The sequence below is a fragment of the Pomacea canaliculata genome, linkage group LG1 (assembly GCF_003073045.1).
Source record: "Pomacea canaliculata isolate SZHN2017 linkage group LG1, ASM307304v1, whole genome shotgun sequence".
NCBI lineage: Eukaryota > Metazoa > Mollusca > Gastropoda > Architaenioglossa > Ampullariidae > Pomacea > Pomacea canaliculata.
In genome coordinates, this window is record NC_037590.1 from 23,312,443 (window position 1) to 23,335,651 (window position 23,209).

Genomic DNA, 23,209 nt, shown 5'->3' on the forward strand with positions numbered 1-23,209 from the left:
CCCCATAGCAAGGCTGGAAAAAAATCATCAACCAATTTCCATTGAGCCTTCCCTGTCTCACGTACCCTTCTTCCCTGAACCCCCCGCCATTCCTTGTTCACACCCTCCCTAAACCAACCCCCTTCTCCACAAACACTTGGAGGTGGAAATTCGCGCCAGGGTGAGGGTAGTTGGAGAACCAAATTGCTAAATGAGAAGTTTGATGAGGGTATGAGCTGTTGGGAGGACGAGTGATTCCCAGTCTGGTAGCCTGACTGGCTGAGCGACTACAGCGAGGGGGAGACGAGTGTTGGTGGTGGTGTCGGGGTGGGTGGGAGTGGTTGGAGGGCTGGGGTGGGGGCTACCGGGACGCGTTCCAAGTAATTGTTGGGAAGTGGCGAGCAAAAGTGAAAGGTGTCTGGGCGCTGGCGCCGCCGAGCGTCGAAGAAAACTATCAATTAAAACCGGCTGCTGGGCCGTGAAATGATTGCAATAGAGGCTATAAAGGCTTACAATCATGCCTTCGCCGGCCCATTGTTGGCCACCCCCATCGACAGAAGAGGAACGCGGCGCTCTGTCTGCGATCGCCTCCCTTTTCACCTCAGTGCTGCCCCTTGTCGCCAAGGACGCACCCCGGGGGTGCGTTGAATGGGTAGGGGGTATACTGTCCCATCCCCCTAAAAACCACTATCTCCCCCATCCCCTGCCTAAAAAAAAAACTACCACTTTGTACCAGGACTCATGATCTCGAATTCGGTGGCTGCGATCGAGCAAAATGTCGCTAACATGGCTTGACACCGATCTTCGGCCCAGAAGTTCTGGAGAGTTCGCTGCCACAACGTGGTTGAAGACGTTGTTCACGGGCTACTGACATCAAACAGCACAGTGAGTGGTTTTTTCTTCTTCTTTTTCTTGTATTTCCTCTGTCGAGAACAAGAAAAGCCCGTTGCATGCGTCCTGACCCCTATGGACAGGTCTGATGTGGTGGTTCAGGACGGGGTCATGGGGCACGTCCTGCGGGTCGCCCAACGTCTTTGAGGGCCGGCGGAAGTCAGTCTGTGGACTGGTGACATCCTCCGTCACACGATGGGTGTGACAAGATGCTGCCAGGTGCAGCGTAGTGTGGGTGCAATATGAGGGAACATCAAAGGGAAGGAGGGGGAGGTGACAGGTGTCGTGGACACATTCCCGCTCGTGCTCGCTGTCAGTCCTTACTTTCCCGAGGTCCGTGGATGAAAGTCTGGTGCCAGCGGAAACTGTATTTTTTCTGAGCATCGTTTGTCTCGTGGTAAGAAACTTGCTTGCACTTTGCTACATTTCCATGATTGCTTCTAGTTCAGATCGAGTAGACAAACATCAGTTTGCAGCACCTACATCGAGTTTCTTGTCAACATAGAAACAACTGGCAGAAGTAAAATATCACGATTGAATTTGCTGGACTTAATTTGTTTTATCTGACATCGTTAAACACACCTCAGTAATTATCAACAGTAGACTGAAACAATCCATTAAATGACATCTGATTCCTCTTCCAACTAAACCCCTGTTCTCAGTGACATGGGTTTTTATCCGGGTACTCCGGTGTCCTCCCTTTCCATGGTGAGAAATTGCTTCAAGGTGGAAGCACTGTCCGACTAACCTGACTAACCATATCCTGATGGTCTGGTTTACATCTGTGATTCAGACTAGGGAAAGTGGAGTGGACATGGCCCAGGGTTTACATATGTATGGTTGAGACTGGCAGGTGTAAATGGCGTGCAGGGGAAGATAGGGGCAGACGACCTGCAATCGCAGGAACTCACAGGGCCCTTGAGGTGAGCTGCACTTGCTTGTCAACCTCAACACTTGAGATGTCCAGTCGCTTTTCAGGCCGTGAACAATATTTTCTAAGTGATTATTAACTTACAATGAACTTATTGTAATAGTATATTGTATGTTTTCATGCGCGCTCCCATCTTTCAGTCTCTGTGTGTGCACGCGCGCTAGTAGAAGTCCACTGTGTATGAGAGGGGGGTGCAGGCTTGTGTTGACGACACTGTGTGCACGTGTACATGATGGTGTACATGCTGGTGTACATGCGTACATGTCGGTAGCAGTTGTCGATGGAAGGGGTGTCACACTCACCTCTTTATCTTACCCTCTTGTCCGCTCCTTCAAACCGTTTGGAGTGGTCGATATGTCCCGTGCCAATTCTTCATTCGATAGATACCTCAAATCAATAACGATTTCAACCTCTCCCTCTTTCCACACACACATATATATATGTAAATACTCCCTTAAATTTTCAGGACTTTCGTTGACTCTATCAGTTATTAAAGTCCTTTGAACGCGTTTTCCGTCTGACAGTAGTTCATTGATCAATCGTCAAACTGTAAACCGAGCAGAACACCAGTGAAGACCAGAAGCCGCCACGATTTCACCGAGTGAACTCCAGACCCTCCTCCAGCAGATGACTGGTGCAGTGCGCGTGCGCCGTGCGGCGAGAAGGATGAGGAGGAGGCAGAGGGTTAAACCGTGCCAGTACGTTGTGAGGCCGGAGGGCGGGGATGGGGCGTACAGATGCGAGGGAAGACGGCGAAGGGTTAATGGTGCAGGAAGCTGCCAGATTGCGGAGGAGGATGGGTTGAAGGGTGCCGCGTGCACAGGTAGATCGTGCAAGATGGGGGTGATGGTGATGGGGAAAAGAGTTACTGTGCAGGAAGTGGGAGGAGGTTTCAGAAGAAACATTTCTTGGCCACAGGGGGGCGCGGCTTACTGACCGCGGTGTCCGACGTACGTGTCGCTGACCTCGCCGTGCAACGTCTCTGTCTCTGACGTAGTTTCTGCTTTCATCTACGTGCCGCATGTTGGCTGTTTCTTCTTCCTTTCCACCTGTACATACATATCTTCCTGGGCTATATACTGATGCACACGCGAGCGCACGTTAACATGTGAATGCAATCTCATAGAAGAATGATTGAAGAGGAGTGTAGAAGCTTGTCGTTACCCGAACTCTGATGCTGCCGCCGGGTCCATTAGTACCAGAGTGGAAGAACCAATAGGTTCAGACCACGTGACAGCAGAAGGCTGCTCTCCTCCCTCCGCCACCTCGCATCACCACTTCTTCCTGTCGCCTGAGGAACTGCCCGATGGCCGAGTGGAGGCGGGATTCAGACAGGGACAAAGCAGGGAGACTAGTACGCCCTCGGATCTTGGGTATTTGAAACTACAGCTACGAGTGTTTACAAAAGCTCATGGCAGTTTTGGAAATGTGCTTTGTAATAAATATATCCCTTGACCAGTACCAACTGTTGAGTGGTTTTGCTGGTCTGTTAGGGAACAGTGGACAAATGTAGCTGCTGAGGAAGGTCTGTTGAACGGCGGTGAGCAGGTCCTGCATAGGACGATCTGTGCATCACGTTTGCCATCCACTTTTTGTCCAACTCAGCGTTACCCCCCGAACACCCACAACCCCACTAACCCTAAAATGAGGCTCCTTTTAATATTGAATTTTCGCATCACATGCTATAGGCTCTCTGCCGGACTCTTTCAAATACTTTTTTTTTTACAGCGTATGAAGTTGTGGAAAAGATCCCGCTGGTGTTGAAGATGTGTTTCTATCAGGATGCAGCAGTTAAAAATCTGTTTAACTGTGCTTCTGACTATTCTGAGGCCAACCTTCATTTATAATATAAGGTTTATAAGCTAAGGGTACGATTTTGAGAGAGGGTTGGACTTTAAACATGCCATTAGACACGATGAGCCGCTTTTTTTGAATGCCTCAAAATCAACTAGGGATGGGAACCATTCATCTTTGACCTTTTATGCGCTTAGAACATTTAGGGGTAGGTGATTAAAACTCCTCAGCTAATCAACAAGAAAATTAATCGGACATAACAATAAGTGGAAATATTTATAGCAGACAAAAGGAGTGAATAAACTTTTCTCAACATCTTGCCTTTGTACACGAGGACAGACAGAACGACTGATATGGTCTCGCACTACGAGGCCTGTGGTTGTCGTCACAACCTGAGATCAATGAATGCTTTGAGCACAGGTCAGTCCTCGACGTTCAAACCTCACGATCCTCCTGTGTCCACCCCCCAAAGCCATCTCCTCACCCCTCCCCGGCCTTCCACACAGTCACACCGTGGTGCAAAGCAGCAGTCCGCGGGGTGTTTACCTTCTGGCGGTTCGGGGTGGATGCAGTCTGTGTGTGCAGAGGACGGGAGGTGGTCACATAAAAGAAACATATGTTGAGGGTCGTGGGGAGGAGTAAGGTGACTGTGTTGGGAGGGGTCACAAAAAAGTGGAGGAGGCGACAAGCGGCTCGCAGACTGTCTCCACATCGTCTGCTGTCTGTCGTCTCGCGGTCCATTTTGTACAATTAGGTTTTTTGACACTGCCACGGCTGACCTTTCATTCTGGGCTGTGGGCTCAAGTCAGTTGGTCTGGCGGTCACAAAGTCCTTGTTGTGGAGAGTGGTTGGGTGGGTGTAAGAGAGAGAGGGTGGGTGCCCCTCAATGAACATTTCGCTGCAACGTTCAGCCGCAAGGTGTCGCTGTGGAGACCCGCCAGCAGATGTTTGAAGTCTGCGGTCAAACTTTCTGGTTGGAGAGGCTTTGTGCTCTGTAATGCTGGTTTGGTTTCACATTTTATTCCCCTATTTTTGAAAAAGCAAAACGGACGGCAACTCTGCTCACTTCCCCCTCTGTCGTGTGAGGATCCCACGGCAGCGCCAGAGATGATCGAGATCCAAAGGTGTCCCCCCGACAAGAACTGAAAGAAGGAAGTGTTTGTCGGGAGAGAGAAAGAGTGTTAAGGCAGAGAGTGCAGTTTGGTTTTTAATTCTACACGACAAAGACATTGGGTTGGGGTGGACATGTAGGAGGTTGGTGTCGCGTAGTCATGTGATGAGAACCCACACATCCACCCCCAACTTTACACTCCGTGCCCAGCGTCTGTCTGGTCCCCAGAAGTATTCCCTGGTGTTGGTTCCTGCACCGTTGGCGATGGCCAATGGCGCCTGTGCGCCAAGCGCCGGCCATGACACACAGTCGCCCCCCCCCCACACCAGCGCCAACCTCCCTCGCTCCGGTGTATGGACTCTGGAAACAAAAGGCTGGGGTGCAGGAGATAGGGGGAGACGGGTTACCACCCCGCCTCCATCCAGTGGCGCCCCCAGGCGTCGCGGTCACAAAATAGTTGGTGAGGACAGGAGGAGACAGGACTGCGGTTTGTCCCTCCACTTTGATCTTCGCCGTGGTCGCTGCTCGAAACAAAGGCGAGCGTTTGTTCACATCTTCGCCACTTGTCAAGAGCCCTCGAATGACGCGACAGACTTTCTATTATCTGGTCAGGTGCTGACTGTTGTGTACCTCCTCTGCAAGAAGACCTCCTGCAGTCGTAGGCTGACAGCGACGCTTACATCCTTTGACAGCAAGAAATGGCCGCCGAGAAGAACAAGAACGGTGTGGAGACCGCAGCCCTCGCCACGCTCACAATATTGACACTTTGCTCTTTGGCCTATTCTGCAAAAAAAACAAACCAAACAAAACAACAACAACAACAAAACAAAAAACAACCAAAACACAACAACAAAAAAACAGTCAAAAACACACAGTCCATTGACCTCAAATTCTTGTCAAAAAGAACTTCTTCTCATCCATTTTATGTATTTTGAATTTGAAGCTTAAAATATTTTTCTGATTGTTTCCACGATAATGCGACTGATACAAAGTTTTTATAAGGGTATGTCGATGTCTTCAGTCTATTTTCCTCGTGTTTTTGAGCTCAGAGCCACGTGACTGCACTGCCTCCCCCTCCAGAGTGTGAGGCCGCAGGTAGACTGTGTGTGATGAGATGAACGTGCACCGCACGAGCTTCATGCAGTCCTACGGACATTCTTGCACCCACTTCGGGTTCTTGAGTGACTCGGAATTCTTCCGTGGCTGCCGAACAAAGTGCGCCCACCCGGCTTTGGGTGAAGGAAGGAGGGAAGGAGTGGAGGGTGGTGATGGCGGCGGAGACGAGAGGTTGAGGTGCGATGGTCGGAGGTAGAGGAGAGCGGGGTGCGGGGGGAACACAGACACCGATTGTAACCGTAGGCGCCAAAAGTTGTTGAAGGTTAACAACATTCCCATGTTCTTCTCACTGGGTGAGTGCGCTTTACGTGCGTGGCGGCAGTGACTGTCCTCGTGACGTCAGCACCTCGCGAACAGCCAGCGAGGTGTCATCTCATGTGTCGTTCTCTTGTCATCACTGATGTCAGATTCTCCACATTGCCATTCCATGTCTTTCCTTCTGATCTCTCCATCTTTGTCCCTTATTGTCTTTACCACACAATTCTCTGCCTAGAGTTCGAAACTCTCTCACTCCATGCTCATGGTTTTTTTCTTTTTATTGCTCACGTTCGCTTTTCTTTTTTATTCAAATTTATCACAATTAATAACACCAGCTTTGATGGAAAGGCAAGCAAGACACTAATCTATCGCAATGACCATACAAAAGCACCTGTGTACAGGTGTAAACATATTATGAAATGATACATTCAAATGTAGCTATCCATTTCCCTCTTGCGTAACATTCTCTAAAGAACATTTTCTCCATGGTGTTTCAAAACTAAATGTAAACATATATTTAGAAACAATTAAAGGACTGGAGAAGTATAAACAACTACATGTAAACAATCGGAGAGGTGTACAGACTCCTGAAGGACAGTGACTGGCACGCTCGGCCTCGCATGGGAACGGAGGCACTTACCCCACTCAGTCACCCGGCGTTCATAATAACAATAAAAAAACGGAAACATTTTGCAAAATGGAAAAGTAGTGGGTTGAGCCGTAGGGCAGGCCACACAGGTGTCTACAGCACAGCCTCGCACCTCGGCATGATGGAGGTAACACTGGGGAGGCGCAGCTTTTGTAGCGGGAGGCCCGCAGCTCTTTACACAACCAGTTGTCCGGGGCCTTAAGTTGCACCCTGGCGCCGACTAGTCCATTCTACCCCAGCGGCTCACTTTCTTTCTTGATTTAATGAGCAGTTAGTGCAGCTCGCTGCAGTTGCGCATGTGTATGAGTGCGTCTGTGGGTCTGTGTGTGCGCGAGTGGAGAGAAAGAGCGTGTGAGAGAACGAGAGATGGCAATAAATGGTCATGGTTCGGTGATGAAACATTACTAATACTTTATTGAGAACGCCACCTGGGAAAGGACATGATCACCCAGTGAGGTAGGCTACTTTGAAATCGACGAAAAGAAGAAGAAAAAAAAGGACAATCCGACAGCGTCGGTAATTTCGTCGTGAACGTCGTCACAAGTGTCGGCTTCAGAAAACACAGTGGGGACGGTCCTGGTGTCTGAAGGGAGAAACAGTTACGACACTTTTACCCAACTTTCTAGCCACCCGAGGACAGAAAATGACTTACCTGTCAGCCCTGATAGACTTGCTGAATGTAACAGTCTGGCGCCAGTGGGAATAGGTGGGCGGCATAACTTTGGGGACGAATATACTACCAGATTGGATGGCAGCACTACTAGCACTACTATACTCGATGGGAGCACTACTATACTCGATGGCAGCACTACCGAGTCAGAACGAAGAACCATCAACAACCAGGTGAAAGCAGCGGCGAGAGTTACGTGACCACCGTCATGGCGCCTGTGACGTCACTCACCGTGCAAGTGCCGTCGGTCCCGTAGATCGTCCCCCGTTTTATTTATAAATTCGTTGTCTACATCGTTTCCGGTGGAGTTAAAAGGTTTATTGTCTACATTGTCCTCGGTGGTATTTAAAAACTTGGAATTAAAGGAGCTGTTCTTGAAGATGTGTGAAACTGCGATGTCAGATCAGCGCCACCGGAAGAGAAGGAGTACATACAAAATGTGCGTTCTAACATCGCGGTAAATAAAAGCCAGTGATGACAGATAAAGCGAAGGCGCATTTTAATTTTTTGTAAAAACTGTTAGTTTTTCGCCACAGGATGTTGAGGTCTCCTCTTTTCCGCTAGGCCTTTCAGCCGCATCAGTTATGCGAAAGGGAGAAAATCGTGCTTCACTTCCGGAAGAGTAAATGTTGCTTGGCCAGCCATGCAGCGCACGTTTGTTGGCGGAACGATGGAGAAAGTCGTCTGCTGTGGTGCAGGTCATTGATTTTGCTTTGTCGTTGAGATGGAATGTCAGGTGAAGTACAAGTATTTATAAAGGTGTGTGTCAGTGCCACTGGAATGTCACCTGTTAGCTCCGAGAGCTCAGGTGTCGCGGGGACAAACATTACACTACCCATAATACTACCTACAGCACTTTATTGTGACGTACCTGGTTGACAAGGGAAAATAATCAGTCCCTAGCGGTTTTTATAGTTTCCATGCAGCAGGGAGGTTTTTTTGCACTTTAGGGCCTATGGGAGGGGTAGGGAAATGTAGAAACTGTCACCTCCATGGGGTCGATGTCGGCTACAGGAAACATGTCATCAACACATTCGTGACCTCTGTGGCATGACCTTTGACATTTGCGGTGTGTTCGTTGTTTTTAAAGCGAAGAAATGAGACAAATATTTCGTGCATGCGACGCAGTTGTTTTTAGTTCTACCTGTAAAGAATTCACGTTTGGCGTTTTCTGTCGCAGAGAAACCAGTGACGTCCACACAGACGCCAGTGACGTCCATACAGAAACCAGGGCTACCCACACAGAACCAGGGACGTCCAGGATGCCGGATGCGCCAGCTCCGAGTCCGGTTACGGAGGATGCCGCTGCTTGCAGTCCGAAGGAGTGTGATACCTTTGACCTCCCTCCTTCACGTTTTGTTGGTGTGGGTGCTGTGCACTTCCGGCATAACGCGCGCCTCGCACGTGTACCTCAACCTGCTGGAGGACGGTGAGAAGGGGTGACCGAACAACACAAGATGGCGCCCGCCCTGGACGGCGCTCGACCGTCTCCCTCAGACAAGCTTCCCATCGAAGACCTGCTGGAGAACCCTGACCACGCCTTTGACCCCAGCCCTAAGGATATCAACCAGCGAGCACTGCTGCGGCGCCTGGGCAAGCAGCTGGACCGGGACTTCCTGTCCATCGAGGAACCCAACGACGCCAACGACAGTTTCGTGTACGACATGAAGGGTGGGAGGCCCAACGGGCCCCGGCCGGACTTCCTCAAGTACCTGCGGTCCTTCCCGCGGGCGGACGGTGGGCAGGTGAGCTTGCAGGCTGGGAGACGGCAGCGGCGGCGGCTGCAGAAGCTGGTGTGGGCCTTCACCTACTGCCCCGTGCAGTATGCCTGGAAGGACCTTGGCGTACGCTTCTGGCCGCGCTGGTTGCGGGAGGGCGTGTGCTGGAACGGCAAGCCCTGCTCGATGCCCCCCGGCATGACCTGCAAGCCCGCCAGCTCTGTCACCAAGACCCTGTTGCGCTGGCATTGTACCCGCTCTCGCCCTGCGGCCCGCCGCCGTCCCGACTGCCGCTGGATCCCCGTGCAGTACCCGGTCATCACCCAGTGCAGCTGTAAGTGCTGACGCGGGAGGAGAAACCGGTGGCTAGTTGGACCTCATTCGGACTTGACAGTGTTGCAGTCGCCCACTCTTCTCTCTCTGACTGGGCACACGGTGGAGGTGACATAGACCAGTGCATTACAGTGTAGACCAGTGTAGTCCAGTGTGTGTTGTTTCTGGATGTCGGACAGAGAACAACGTTCGTCTCTCGTTCTCGGAGCTCAGTGGTTCATCACACTACCTTGAAAACTTGTGACCTGGTGATGTGGAACAGGAGAGAGCCTGGGCACTGTTGACCTCACTCATTCGAGACTGTCGCATTTTAACCCTGGGTTATGGCTCTTGTAACTAGCGGAACAAGCCGCCCAGTGATGAAATGTCGGACCACACAATGACTGACTGAAGGTTTGTATCCATCGAAGCAGGAATAACTCTCGCTCCTGTCTCGTCATACGAGTGGGAGACTAAGCTGCTTGTCTCCTCCTAAACCGTTCAATCTCACAACCTCCAGGCGGTGCATCTTAAAGACACCTCATCATCATTCACCTCTTCTTTTTATTCGTTAATGATTCGGAGGGTAGACTACAGTTTAAACGTTGTGACACTTGGTTACTAGCATACCTGATCATAGGGCCACATCATCAAAATATGCGGGGTTAGAGTGCGCACACGTCGGTAAAGATTCTTCCAGTCTTTAGTGCTAACATCTGATCATCTTTTGAACTGGTTTGGACTGCACGTGCAGTCTGCATCCAATCTCACGACCGGTTTCCCTCGCAACAAAAAGAGCAAAAAAAAAAAAAAAAATAATAATAATAATTATCTGAATGGAAGTGATAGGAGCGGAACTTCTGATATTTATACTTTGTTGACAATGTCAAGTGGTGCCACGCCACCTTATATTTTCCTTCCTTCTTCCTATTTCACTCTTCATTTATTGTTTCATTTATGATGACGACGATTGCTGGCGAGGTGGGCTGCCGTTGTTTTACCTGCAGATGACGATGGCTCCGCAATGAGCTGGTGAAGCAAAGAGCAGAGCACCCATCGGGTAAGACTAGAACAAGAAGTTGTCCAGCAAGATTAATGGAAACATGAGACGAATTCCTGTGCCATACATGTGCAGATCATGCGTGGATTTGAACTGCAGGTCCAGTGTCTGTTCACACTGCGGCTTCAGATTCTGCATCGGTGTGATAGCTGAGGGAAGGTGTCAGGGTGGGGAGGTCGACATTCTAACGACCGTTACTTATACATGTTATATGTATGTTTAGGCATGTGTGTCTGTATATAAATGTGCGTGTGTGCGCGTGACTAGCTGCATGCATGAAAGAGAGGAAGGAGGGAGAAATAAATCATGGAGTGAATGTGTCAGTGCCAACTGTCCGCCTACCTCTAGTAGCCAAACATTTGTGTTCAGTGACCTCACCTCTCACAGTCTCTAATTATCTCCCCGCTAATGTAGTAACGGACACAGACTGATGTAGTTCCTTTGTTAAGGAAAGACTGTAATGTGTTGTTAATGTCTTTTGTTGTTGTTGTTGATGATATGAGCGCACAGTGCAGGCTGTCGACAAATACCTGTAGTTCATTGCTGTGGGATGTGCATAGTCACCTGTAGGGGAGAATTTTAACAAAGGTTCGTGACTATAGTCGTGTGATAACGAATGGCCTCGCTGTACATTTTATGATTGGAGTGCATTATGGTTGTTGTTTTCAGAATTTTAAGGACAATAAATCATTGTTTTGTACACGCTGGTGTTTGTGGTTGTGAGGGTGAGAGAGGCAATGACAACAAAGGTGTTTGTTTTGAGTGCAGATGCTCTGGCTATAAAGGTCCAACACTTTTTGTCACATTTCTTGGCAGTAGAAGGACGTAGCCTGTTGGTGAATATAAAAGCCGTTAGAAAAGGAAGCTAGTGCAGATGTAAATAATAGTCACGATTCAGTTAAGGAAATACGATTATTACCATACTACTAGAGGTTGTTACAGTTGTGGCAGACAACATATTGTTAATTTTTTTTTTGGACAAGCTATCAAAAACCTTCTTAATCGAATAAATATACAAGATAGCGACTTAGTTTGGACAAAGTTTTGTAAATGACAGTCGTGTAAAATTGCCATTGGTAATGGGGCCAGGTTTTAAAAAAATGGACAGACAGTCCAATGTGCAGTTGGGAGGAAGACGTGGACAATGCCTAGAAGTCTTAGAAACCTTTCAGCATTCAGGACATACATCAGGGTACATGTGCACTGCGACTGAATACTCAAAATAATGACAGGAGGAAAACAATGATAGAAAAGGTTTTTGCATGTACTGGTCATGGACACCATGCTGACCTTCAGTGTATCTCACTATCAGACACTGTCAAGTAAACCTTCATTTCACTAGTGAATGTGCATTTGCTGTTGGTTTTAAAATTGTAGTCATCAACATTGTCCAAGAATCTTCCTTGAGCTGGATACTGTTTCAGAAGCGCTGGTTCGATGTTCCTCCAAAAGATTCTGTCAATCATTTAACAGCTACCAGCTGCATGTCTATTGGAGGTTCGTTTGCCTCTTCCACATGTTGCTATTATTTTGTTCATATCGAAAAAGAAATTACATCCTTCAGATGATTTGTCGTTCTTTAAGTGATATCACATGTCACGATTCTGTTCTAAAAACCATTCACTAAAAACAATTGTAGGCATTTAGCTAAAGTTTTCTAGTCTCTCTGTCTCTGTAGTTGTATCTCTCTCATTCGTAAAGTTTGATTATCACAGACCTTTTTTGTTTATTTGTTTCAAAAGAAAAACTAAGATTTTGCACTGCTGACTTCTGTGGCAAATGCATTTACAAAGAAATTAAAAAAACATACAAGAAATGTTAAAATCGTATGGCTCGTTAGACGTGCGATTCATATAACGACTCCACTGGAAACCGCGAAGTGTTGGTGTGACGCCAGCCAGGAGCCAGGGCAACTGTAACCTCAGACAAAATCCTTGCAGTCTGTCAACACGCCAGGGAACTGGTAACTTCAGACGACATCCTATCGGTCTGTCAAGTGGCGAGACTACAGCTTCACACCAGTCCTGTCCTAGCAATCCCAGGACAGGGGCTGGAGGTAGCGCCAGAGCGCCAGGCAGGTGTCGTGGGAGGTGTCACTGGTGTCCTAGTGTCACGTTGCTGACGACGACGACGAAGATCGCTCGTGAGACGTAGCGGCTCGAGTGGCGCCGTCTGGCCATTGGCAGGGGCGTGAAGCATGGAGACAAGGGCCCTCAAGCATGGAGCAATAGTGTGTCGGACAAAGGGTTAGACGACAGGGGCAGCTATTCTCTCTGATTGGAGTCTACACGAAGGATGAGATTAAGTCCCCTGTAGCGTGAAAATGAAGCTGAGGAATCGCCCTCGTCGTCACCAGTCGTCATATCGGGTGGCCATGGTTCACACTCAGTGTCCGGGCGTATGGCGCGGGTGCTAGTTGCACTGAAATCTGAGGACAACACAAGCGCTCAGCGAAAATCGCTGGAAACAGAGTATAAGTATCACAAAAACATATTATGGTGTCATTTTATGACCAAGAGGTAGGAAAATATTATACTAATGTTTTTCTTTTAATCACCCCTGGATTCGTACAAAAAAGAAACAAAGTGACCGAAAGGAAAGTATTTTCTATTTTAAAAAATAATAAAATAACGTCGTCTGCAAGAGGTGAACGCGAATAGAAAACATGCAATCCTCGGTAACAGAAAACAAACAAGGACACAATGTACTGTTGCTGTATGTTCTCTTCGACACTCAGATGGAGTTAGGTTTGTACTTATTAACGAAATCCTAAAGATACTGGCAACAAACGCCAGTGAATTAATTTTGTTCAAACGAACTTCGTACCCCCCTTCCCAAACCAGACTCAAGAATTTGCTCAAAACATTTCAAAATCGATTGTTATCCAGTCAATTATACAGTATACTAGCAACAAAAACAAAACAACTAAACCAAAAAAAAAAAAAAAACAACAACAACAAAAAACAAAACAAAAAAAAAACAACAACACACATATAAAACAAACCTCGCGAAACCTCGCGGAGGGAGGCTATGTGGCTAGGCCAGTGGATTTAACATGTATATATATAGAGAGAGAGCGAGCTGTTTGGACCATCCAGGAAACCCCCCACTCATTTGATTGACTGATTTGTTGGTTGATTTGTTTGAGGGAACGGTATTTTATCTCACGGTAATTTCACATTATAAAATATCCATATGAGGAAAGGAAGCAGGAATACCTTCGGAAGGGAAGGGAGGGACTCAGAGGGCCAGCACTTGCCCCAAGATAAGATTTGAACCAAGACTAAGATATTCACAGCAGTAATGACAAGCGAGCTCCATCTATCTTATAATGCAACACATCCTAAAATAACCCCAAAGTTAATTCAATATCTGTAAATAATGAATTTATACAAGACTGAAAGCTATTCTACCTTTATACTGTAAAAGGTTCTAAAAACGAGAACTCTGTACGGGTTACCGTGAACACGAATGTAGTTATCTCCCTTTATCTGCAACCTATCGGATTTGTAGTTGTGTCCCTTTACCCTTACCAGCGCTTTAAGAAAAGGCAGCTCTTCTGTGAGGCCACTTGGAGCAGCTGTGGGAGGTGTCAGAGGTGGGGGACTTTTTGTGTGCTGTGTTCTGAGCTTTGATGCTCGTCATTGACAGTTTGAGGCGATGTACATGTGACAGCAGCTTGCAATGATTTGCTTTCACGCTAAAGATAGTCGTTTGTTGTCATCGCTCTAGGTCCTCTCTTTCAGATCCTCTATGCTACAGTGCTTTATGGAGTTTTGTAGGTGCTCAGATTAAGGGGGACGTGTACGTGATTCTTGGTACAGGGTGCAGTGATCCGTCTGCGACATGCTGATTGCTTTCGCAAGTCCGTCGAGGTGTTTATTTGGTGTGTGTATGTGTATGTGGGGGGGACCCCACTGAATTGCTAGAGTGCACCCTTGAGTGAGGGCGTTGACAGCATCTTAAAAGCTGCTGTTGGTGACATCACGTGAGTGGCATGAGTCGTATGTTCCGGGACCTTGCAGTCAGAATACCACACGAGTACCCAGGCTCACTTATTGTACCGGGATGTTTAACTGATCTCGCAGCGCAACCTGAAACAAGTATTGTAAAGCTCGGGTACATTTAGATTCTGAGGAACTGAAGCTGTTTTAATGTTCTCACCCGCTCTTTAACCCCTACCCCCTGCTCCTGCCACCCGCCCACACGTTCTTCTCTTCACTTTCTTACTTTCAGCCATTTAATCAAGGTCGTTCATACAGGCTGCCTTAAAATGCCAAAATATGTCATCCAGTTGCTTTTTATGTTTCTTCCTGAATTTGAAGATCCTTGCGATGATAGGCAGAGAATGACAGGTTATCACAGAGCTGACGAGTTATCGCAGACGGACTGAGTTACACCTGTCAACAGGTTTACACGCCAACTATTTGTTGTTGTCAGAAGGCGTCTCTCTCTCTCTCGCTGTCTCACTCTCTCTTTTGTTTTTGTTGTTGCTGTTGTTAATGCTGTATATAACTGATATAATGGTGGATGTATACTTAGGCGTAGTGCATGGTGCATGTATGATTCAAGAAGTCATTTTGCACGGATTTGTGAATTGGTTCAAGTCAGTCAGCTGCTGTAAGATGACTGATCAGCTATTCATACTCTTAGTGGAGAAAGGTTCTCATAGCAGGGTGTATGAGTAGGGTCTTGAGCGTGCGCACGAGTGTGTGAATAGGAGGAGTGTATTATATATTATGTTTATAATTATGTGTAGAGTTTCTTGGTAGATGTTTATAGAAGTTGAGTATAACTGGTCTTAACATTGTTTATTACTGGATGATATGTAGAACAACTTTACGATGTTGTGTAGTCACGTTGATAGATGTTCACACCCTTGCTGGAGCTCTTTAAGAATCAATCAATCAGTCAATCAATCTATCTCTCTCTTTCTCTCTCGCTCACGCGGTACATCTCACAAACAAGTCGTGCAATATTTTTAATCACAAAGAACTATATTTGCGGTTCTACCCCTCTACACCCAACCCCTGACTGCAGACATATTTTTGACGCACGAACTCCGTCTGAACACAAGTTCTCTTTGCAAACTACTCCTCCCCTTGGTGCCAGTGCGCCTGGTGGTCTATCAAGAATAGACCTCTTGATGCGGAGAAGCAGGAGAAAGAACAAGGATGTGTTATACTTCATGGATGGCCACAAAAGTGGCTTTGGCTGTTCCCTGCATGGCTCATCGACATCATCGCCATCATCGCCGTATTTCACGACAGTTGTGTCAGTTGGGGCTAATGCCACGTATCAGCTTTCACACCTGCATTTGACTATTTCTGGCATCCTACACTTTGATGGTGTTAAGTGATATCGCTACGAGCCACGTGTTTGTGAAGAATACTTGTTGAAAAGAGATGATAGAATCTTCATTGGAGACGAAACATGTTGTACAGGACTGGTTGTATTTAACACAAAACAAACACACCAGGCTAAACAGTTGGGTTTAAACGCCAACGACCAATACATCATGTCTTATATGTCAATGTCATGAGTTGTTTATTGGGTAAAATTAGAGGGGGTCAAAAGGTCATTGGTGGAAGGGACAGCTTCTGCACTAAATTTCCGAAAAGCCTTTAGGATGAGTACAACAAACAGCAGGTGTACAGCAGGTGTAGGGCCAGATACAATCCTTTGGTTCTGCCGTCGTTACCTTCCTTGATAAATCAGATTCTGTCAGGGGGACAGAGGGGATCGTCCATCTACATTCATAAGCAGGTCTCGAACATTGCAACTTGGTTATCCACAGAGTTATGTCGATAATAAACAACCTGACCGTCTTCTCCGACCTGAGCGGAAACGGGTTTTGTTAGCGCACCTTCCTGTGGCCCACGAGAATGGCGGAGCCAAGCCCCTTCGATGACTCAGGGAAAAAAGGTTGTTTCGGTTCAAAGTTATGTGTACCATTGTGCAATATTTAAGTTTTATCCTCTGCCCAAGCTATGGGTGAGTGTGGACCACGATGGGCGGAGAAGGCACCGACACATTCCAGAAGCAGTCGCAATGTTTCCTGTAATCCTGATGAGCAACTGTTTGCACTCGTCACTTTGATGAAGATTACACCGGTAGACTAATAATTTCTAACAATAATTGCTATCATGCTCGTTTACACAAATAAGTATTTAGTTCCTATGCTTGAGAGAGAGAGAGCACAAGAAAAGATGGAGTTCTTTGACCACTTACAACTGAGGGACCACATTACACGAGACACAAACCTTGTTTTGCAGACCCGGGATGGGGCAGCCCCTCAGTTGGGCTTGTCAACAGCCTGCTTATTAGAAGGCGGGGAAGCATGGTGCGCAATGTGCATGCAGGCAAAATAGAGCCTTGAGAAATGGAAAATACAATATGAACCTGTGCAGAAGACGCATTTTAATTGCTTGTACTCACGAGAATTGTGTCGATGCTGAGTGTCGACTGCTTGACATATTTCTAAACCGGAACACGTGCGAACGAAAATATGTTTATATATATATAGACTTGTCACGTGACAAACGTTTTGTTCACGCATAGGCCAAAGAAGGCGCGGGGCGAGATATCTTCTCTCTATAAATATATATATACATACATATAAAACTCCGCTGGCTCGCAGCTTGCATGACCTGATGCAGGTCATGGCAATAAACCCTACTCACCCTGGTGCGTGGTTTCTGTCAGTCTGGCCTCACTTCGTACATAAATCAATGAACAGAGACCCTCCCCACCCCACGCCCGCCACCCCCATGACAATGACGTACAACGGTTATCTGTTGAGGTAGAAGGTGGCGAGCGGATAAGGTCCACAACCAACGTATTTATGAGCCTAACACACGCGACTATTGTTGGACACGTCACGTGACCCTCCAGCCTCTTCATTGCTTCTTTTGTTCTTGTGGGCTGAGCCACAGATGATAATTCAAAAAAGAGATTTTATATAGAAACTAAGAGTAAGACAAGATGGTGCAAAGCCAGTCTTTCGGAACAAGTTGAACTTGTGCGAGGGCACTGAGAAAGGCATTCAGATGATAAGAAGACGCCTTGGGCCGACAACAAAAGTCGTACAGCACAACCAGTTCCCAAAATAAACTGGTGAGAAAATATAGAAATGCATAAACAACAACAAAAATTTGAAATCACGAGCATTTTTTACGCCTGCATTCGCACAAATAATCACAGATTTTAGTGCACACACCTGCACAAGCACACCTTGCAGGCAAATCGGAGATGTCTGCAACTATTTAACCGCTTCTGTGTCTGAACAGTTAGGCATAGAAGGGGTTAAAAATAAAGCGTCTCAAGTTTCTGTCTATTTTTGCCGGATTACATGTCTTTCTTTATTCTGTACGATCTTTCGATATCTCTCAAACATATACAAAATTCCAGTTCACCTTTAGAAGTCCAGACAACGGTTATTTCCACTAAACTTTGAAGGAAAACAGGTTTTTGTCCTACACGTAGTCTGGAGAGGCCATACTCACCAAATGATTGTCAGGGATGAAGGTTGAGTTGAGCCTGAACACCTTTGCTCTCTTGCCTTTGGCGTTGTAGTTATGTGGACTTCGTAGCTTTAAAGTTTTCCGGTCTACGGCGAACATGTCATTGTCATGTCAGTAAACAGAAGCAATCATCCTATCGGAGAACACTAAATTCAATGACAACAACAACAAAAATTAAATATTCATTCATTTATTCATCTTTATGTTGTTACCAGTTGACAAACGGTTATGATGGTCCGCCAGTACCGGTCGTCAGGGAGACAACTGGAGAGACGCAGTGGCGTACAAGGCCCGCAACTCAGGCTGGTTTGTGAGCAGTGGTGAGCAGGTCCTGCATGGAACGACCAGTCTTAGAGCTCGCTCAATTGTAGGATTATGAAGACAACTTAAGTATCAAAATAAAGGTCATAATCTGCATATTTTAAAAAATATACAATTTGCAAACATCTCAATTTCCGATTCATTATGTGGTGGCGGGTCACATATACATTCACTTTGTCTGTCAGTTTGTTGGTCAGGTCTCGCAGTTCGCTATTGATGGCAGACGCTGTCTGCAAGTGAAATTGAAAGTGTGAATATTCACATTTGCTGTGCATTTAATTCATCTTTACTTTATCTATCGTGTTCATCTACACTTTGCAAACTGAAAGACCGGAAGCTGCCTTCAATCTGGCAGATATCGGAAGTGACGTGTTATGGCAGACAGGCTAGCTTCCCCACACTCCGTCCTTCCCGCCATCCCCTGTATGTGTCAGGCCGTCCATCACTCCAAAGAAGGTCTCGGTCGATTGGTGCTACCCTTGGCATATCAGTGAGCTGGACTTGAGATCAACAAGCATCCCGCAAGGACGAGCTCATCCAGGTGAGACATAAGCGGAAATCGTGTACTACCTGTCGACAAACTTTTACGAAACTTTCATACCTGTGGAGAGACGAGATACACTGATTGTACTGAAGACACTTGACCTACGGGTCATGGATATTTTCCTCAGAACCCTCCACTTCCCCTCAAAACATACGGTGACGGTATGGTTGTCATGATTCTGTCACAAGTGTAGTTGTGAGGGTGGCAAACATTTGGATACCACTTAGGTATAGTGACGGGGGTGTTGAAGCTGGGGGAAGCACTTTGCTGTAGTTAGGTAAAGCTGTAGACATCTTGACACAACTAACGCCTTTAGCCTTTTTTTTTCCTACTAAATTTCCTTAAAAAAATATTACTTTTGGACATTTTGCCTGGCATGTGCCACGCAGACGAAGACCCAGCGTCAACTAGCAGACAGACCACACCAGTGACCACCCTTGTACCCGACTACCTACCCACTGGGTGCACAGTAATCAGCGATGAGGGAGGCGCGGAGTCGCTCTGGTGATGAGGACAACACTCCATGCTTTCACACCGCCAGTCGGACGGGATTTCAAACACAAACTAACCCCCATCCCTGGCACCGGCAGACAAGGCGCTGTTCTGTGCAAGTCGCCGCCATCGCCAGGAGGCGCCGCGGCGGTTGCTGAAGCTGGGCCTGCTACAGAGGCCGCCTTCACTCGCCCTCCGCCACACAACTCCTCATTCAGCGGGGGCCCGCGTTCAGCCACCCGATTGCATCTCTCCAGACTGCGGACCTGCTGCTGCCAGACTGGCGCACCACCACGCGCTCTACTTTCTACATCCGCGCTGTTCCGGCGGCAAGTGGTGAGGCGTCAGGACTGTTGGCGGCGAGAGAACTTGTCGCCATGATGTAGAAAACAGGTCAGGCTGCTGGACCTCACTGAATAGGTGGGTCGGTGTGTGAAAGGTGGGTGTGAGAGAAGGGGGGATATTTTATTTTTTTTAAAAAAAGGAAATAAGGCTGAGCACCACAAGGAGGGACTGGTCTGTTGTCATGTATTTCAGTCGTGGGTCCTGCGCTGCTTTGCAAACAATGTTATCGCTTCTCAACCACCGCCTGTCTAACGGGAGCGGGAGATGTGATGGAAGTGGGGCTGCGGAGACTTTCAAGGGCAGCAACTGCACGAAGACTCCGGGACGCCACTGTGGGCAAAGCCACGGCAAGGTCTTGTGGCGGGTTCCCAGGGGGCCACGGGAGATAACTCCAATCGCTCGGAACCCGGGCTAACAGTCGGCCATTATGCATCTTCCTTCCCTCCATCTAATTAGCTTGTATCCCCAACAGAAATCTGGCGTGTTCCGTTTTAATTGAGAGCTCGCTTTCAGTCCCAAGTGGCCATCAAAGCCCGATGGAGAGGCCTGTCTCTCGTGGCGCTAAGGGCCAGCCACTCCACTGGCTCTTGGGTGATGGCGCAGTGTGAGGGCGCTGCGCCGCAGATTACACTAATACACAGCGGCGGGCATTAGTGTGAGGGGAGACTAGCGTGTCCGGCCACCGGAAGACAACGCAGCGATAAGTGGAGCTGTCTGTGCTGGTGGTTGGACCCTCCGTTTGGTGGTCGTCTGTGTGTTGACATCAGCTCAGTCTTTGATGAGAGAGAATATTTGTTTCTTCATTAGCTGACTGTTGTTACTACTTTCTTTTCTTTGTGTGGAAGTTATGACTTGGTTTTAATATTGTTAGTTAGATGGTTGTGATGGTTTTACTTTGGTTTCAATATTTATGGTGATGTTACTTTATGTCATCACGATGTAATTATTGTTAGTCTGAGATTATTCCAGACGTGTGAAACTCTATGCAGACCATCTGCCTTTTCATTGTTATTGATGGATTTGTCTGTTGTTATTGGACTGTCTTATTGTTATTGATGGAGTAATGTTGTTGACGAACTGTTATTGTGATGGTATTTTTTTTTTTTTTTTAAAGACAAAGGGATAATACAGTGCACGTTTGTGTGTATGCCTGCGTGCTCAAACGTGCGAGCCTAAATGCCTTTGTGTAAGGTGTGTGTTGATGATAATTTATATTTATATAAAGTTAATGTATGTGTGTGAGAGAGATAGAGAGGACGAATGAGATACTGACAGGAAACCTATGGTCCAGCAAGATATATTTTAGTGTCACTCCAGATATTCAAAGTGCTTTTTGTTGACAGCTCAGCCAACGAGGACAGGAAGCAGAACCCCAACCACCACGTGTGGTGACGTTTATATACACCTATGAATGTATATATTTATACGTATTTACAAGGTACGATACGTCACTAGTGGAGCAGACTACTCACGCATCTGCAGGTGTTCTGTGTAACCAGGTGAATAAATCACCTGTAGAATGCGTGGCGTGCCTATCCCCCACTTGTGTTACAGGTAAGCAGCGAGCCCTGCATTCCCCGCGGACACTTTGTAAATGCAAATCGTTAGCCGGCGGCACCGGGGAACATGCGGGGAACGTTGATAAACGGCGATGTTCCCTTTATAACCTGCACCACGTGCTGGAATGGCCCCCACGCTGCAATTGGACCCTCCCTGTCCCCCTCGGGCATGCGCGCCGTCAACCGCATAGTTTATGTCCAGTCACCTGCACGCGAGGCTGACAGACCTGGTGTTCGCTCGCACAGTGTCTGCAGCCTGCAAACAAATGGCATTACAGACTGAATCTTCAGTCTGCTTGTCTGGAATCCCGGCCTGTAGAGACAGAAGTTGGGTCTGGCTTGTCTGGAGTCCGGGCAGCCGCCCTCCGTGTGTTGGACCAGCAGCAGTCATTCATCCCTCCCACTCCCTTCCTCCTTGCCTGCTCCAACACGGCGCCCGGATAGGAAGGGACGTGGATAGAAATTGAGATAAATTTAGTCTTAGCGCTCATTTATCATGTTTCGAAGGAATGATTTATAGAAAGAATAAAAAAATTTTAGGTTCCCTCCCACTTTTCCTTTTTTTTTTCTTTCTTTCTTACATCTTACTCCTGGAAGTTTCTTTTAACGAGCTCGCGATCAGGTGACTGTGGGGCCGATGCAGTTTCACCAGCGACAATATTTTTTATCGACATTATGAAAGTTGAGTTGAATTTGATGTTTTCCTGTTTGAATTAACCTTTAAGAGCAGCTGACGAAGCACACAACCGCCGCCTCAACAGAAACGGTTTTCTCCTCTGACTGAAATGAGTTTGACACGTCATCACGTCATCACGTAGCCACGTAACCAGGTGATCACGTGAACACGGCAGCAGCCACCATTTTTTGTGATTGCTAAGTTTTGGCAGGCCATATCTTGGGAGATTTATGTTCCTGTGGAACTCTTGCCAAGACCATGGAATAAACAGATGTCAACAACACAGGGAGCTACATGTAAATAAATTGTCACGAGAACGAGGCTTCCTCAGGCGGTAGCGGTTATCTGATGACTTTTAAAATGCTTTATGTGAGAATATATTTTTTGCAAGAATTTTAACAGAGCATAAAATGTAATTAGAGTTAGTAATTCTAGTAGGAGTCAAGGATCAATGTGAAATAAATGGTTGGACATTACATGTTTACATGTACATCCCTGATGTCAGTGTTGTTGGTTTCTTTCTGTGGACTGTGGTGTTTGTTAATTTTGATCTCGAAAACAGAAGGGTTTATTAATTCAAGATGTAAGGATTTAATATTTCACTCTTCTCAACTCATTTATTTGAAGAACTGCAGCTTTATAAACCTTTAAAAGATTAATAATCACGCATCCTGGCGGGGGCGGGAGGAGCTAAAAAGAGGACGACAAACATTAAACAATTTTTAAACCCGATTAATGTCAACAAAGAAAGTATAGTTCGAAATTTAGCAAATGATTACTAATAAGCATAAACAATGAGCAAAGAAACTTAAACAAAATTTAAAATAAGTTACCATACGACCAAATAAACTGTATCCCCATTCAAAAGTCTATTGTAAATACGATGCCCTGTGTATGTAAAGTGTGATATCTATGTTTACAGCCTCCAAAATTGAATTAAGCATTGAAGTAAATAGTTGCAAGAGGCGAGGCGGCTTTTATCGCGACCTGTAGCTGCACCAACTGCTGTATCCTCACCTTCACTGTTTATTTGTCCGACAACACCGATCGTGTGTTCCGTCCATCGCCACGAGGCTGGCGATAATGTAGCATGCTGCTGATACAACATGGAAACAAAGATCAAAGAATGCGAATCATCGGCAGATTTAATTTCGAGAACTTTTTTTAAACACACACAGACGCACACACCTGTCGTCACCTGCGTTGGAAAGAATAATTGATGTTAAGAACGTGCGCCACCCGCTCTGTCAGGTCTTCTCA

General features: G+C 46.9%; 1 protein-coding gene across 1 annotated transcript; it reads left to right on the forward strand.

Annotated features, from left to right (window-relative positions):
- Positions 1-285: 285 nt before the first annotated feature.
- Positions 286-9,867, forward strand: LOC112566333 (noggin-2-like). The gene is made up of 2 exons (XM_025242457.1): positions 286-864; positions 8,580-9,867. Exon 2 carries the CDS (start codon positions 8,857-8,859, stop codon positions 9,460-9,462), a length of 606 nt encoding a protein of 201 aa, XP_025098242.1. The 5' UTR covers positions 286-864; positions 8,580-8,856; the 3' UTR covers positions 9,463-9,867.
- The last annotated feature ends 13,342 nt before the right edge of the window (positions 9,868-23,209 follow it).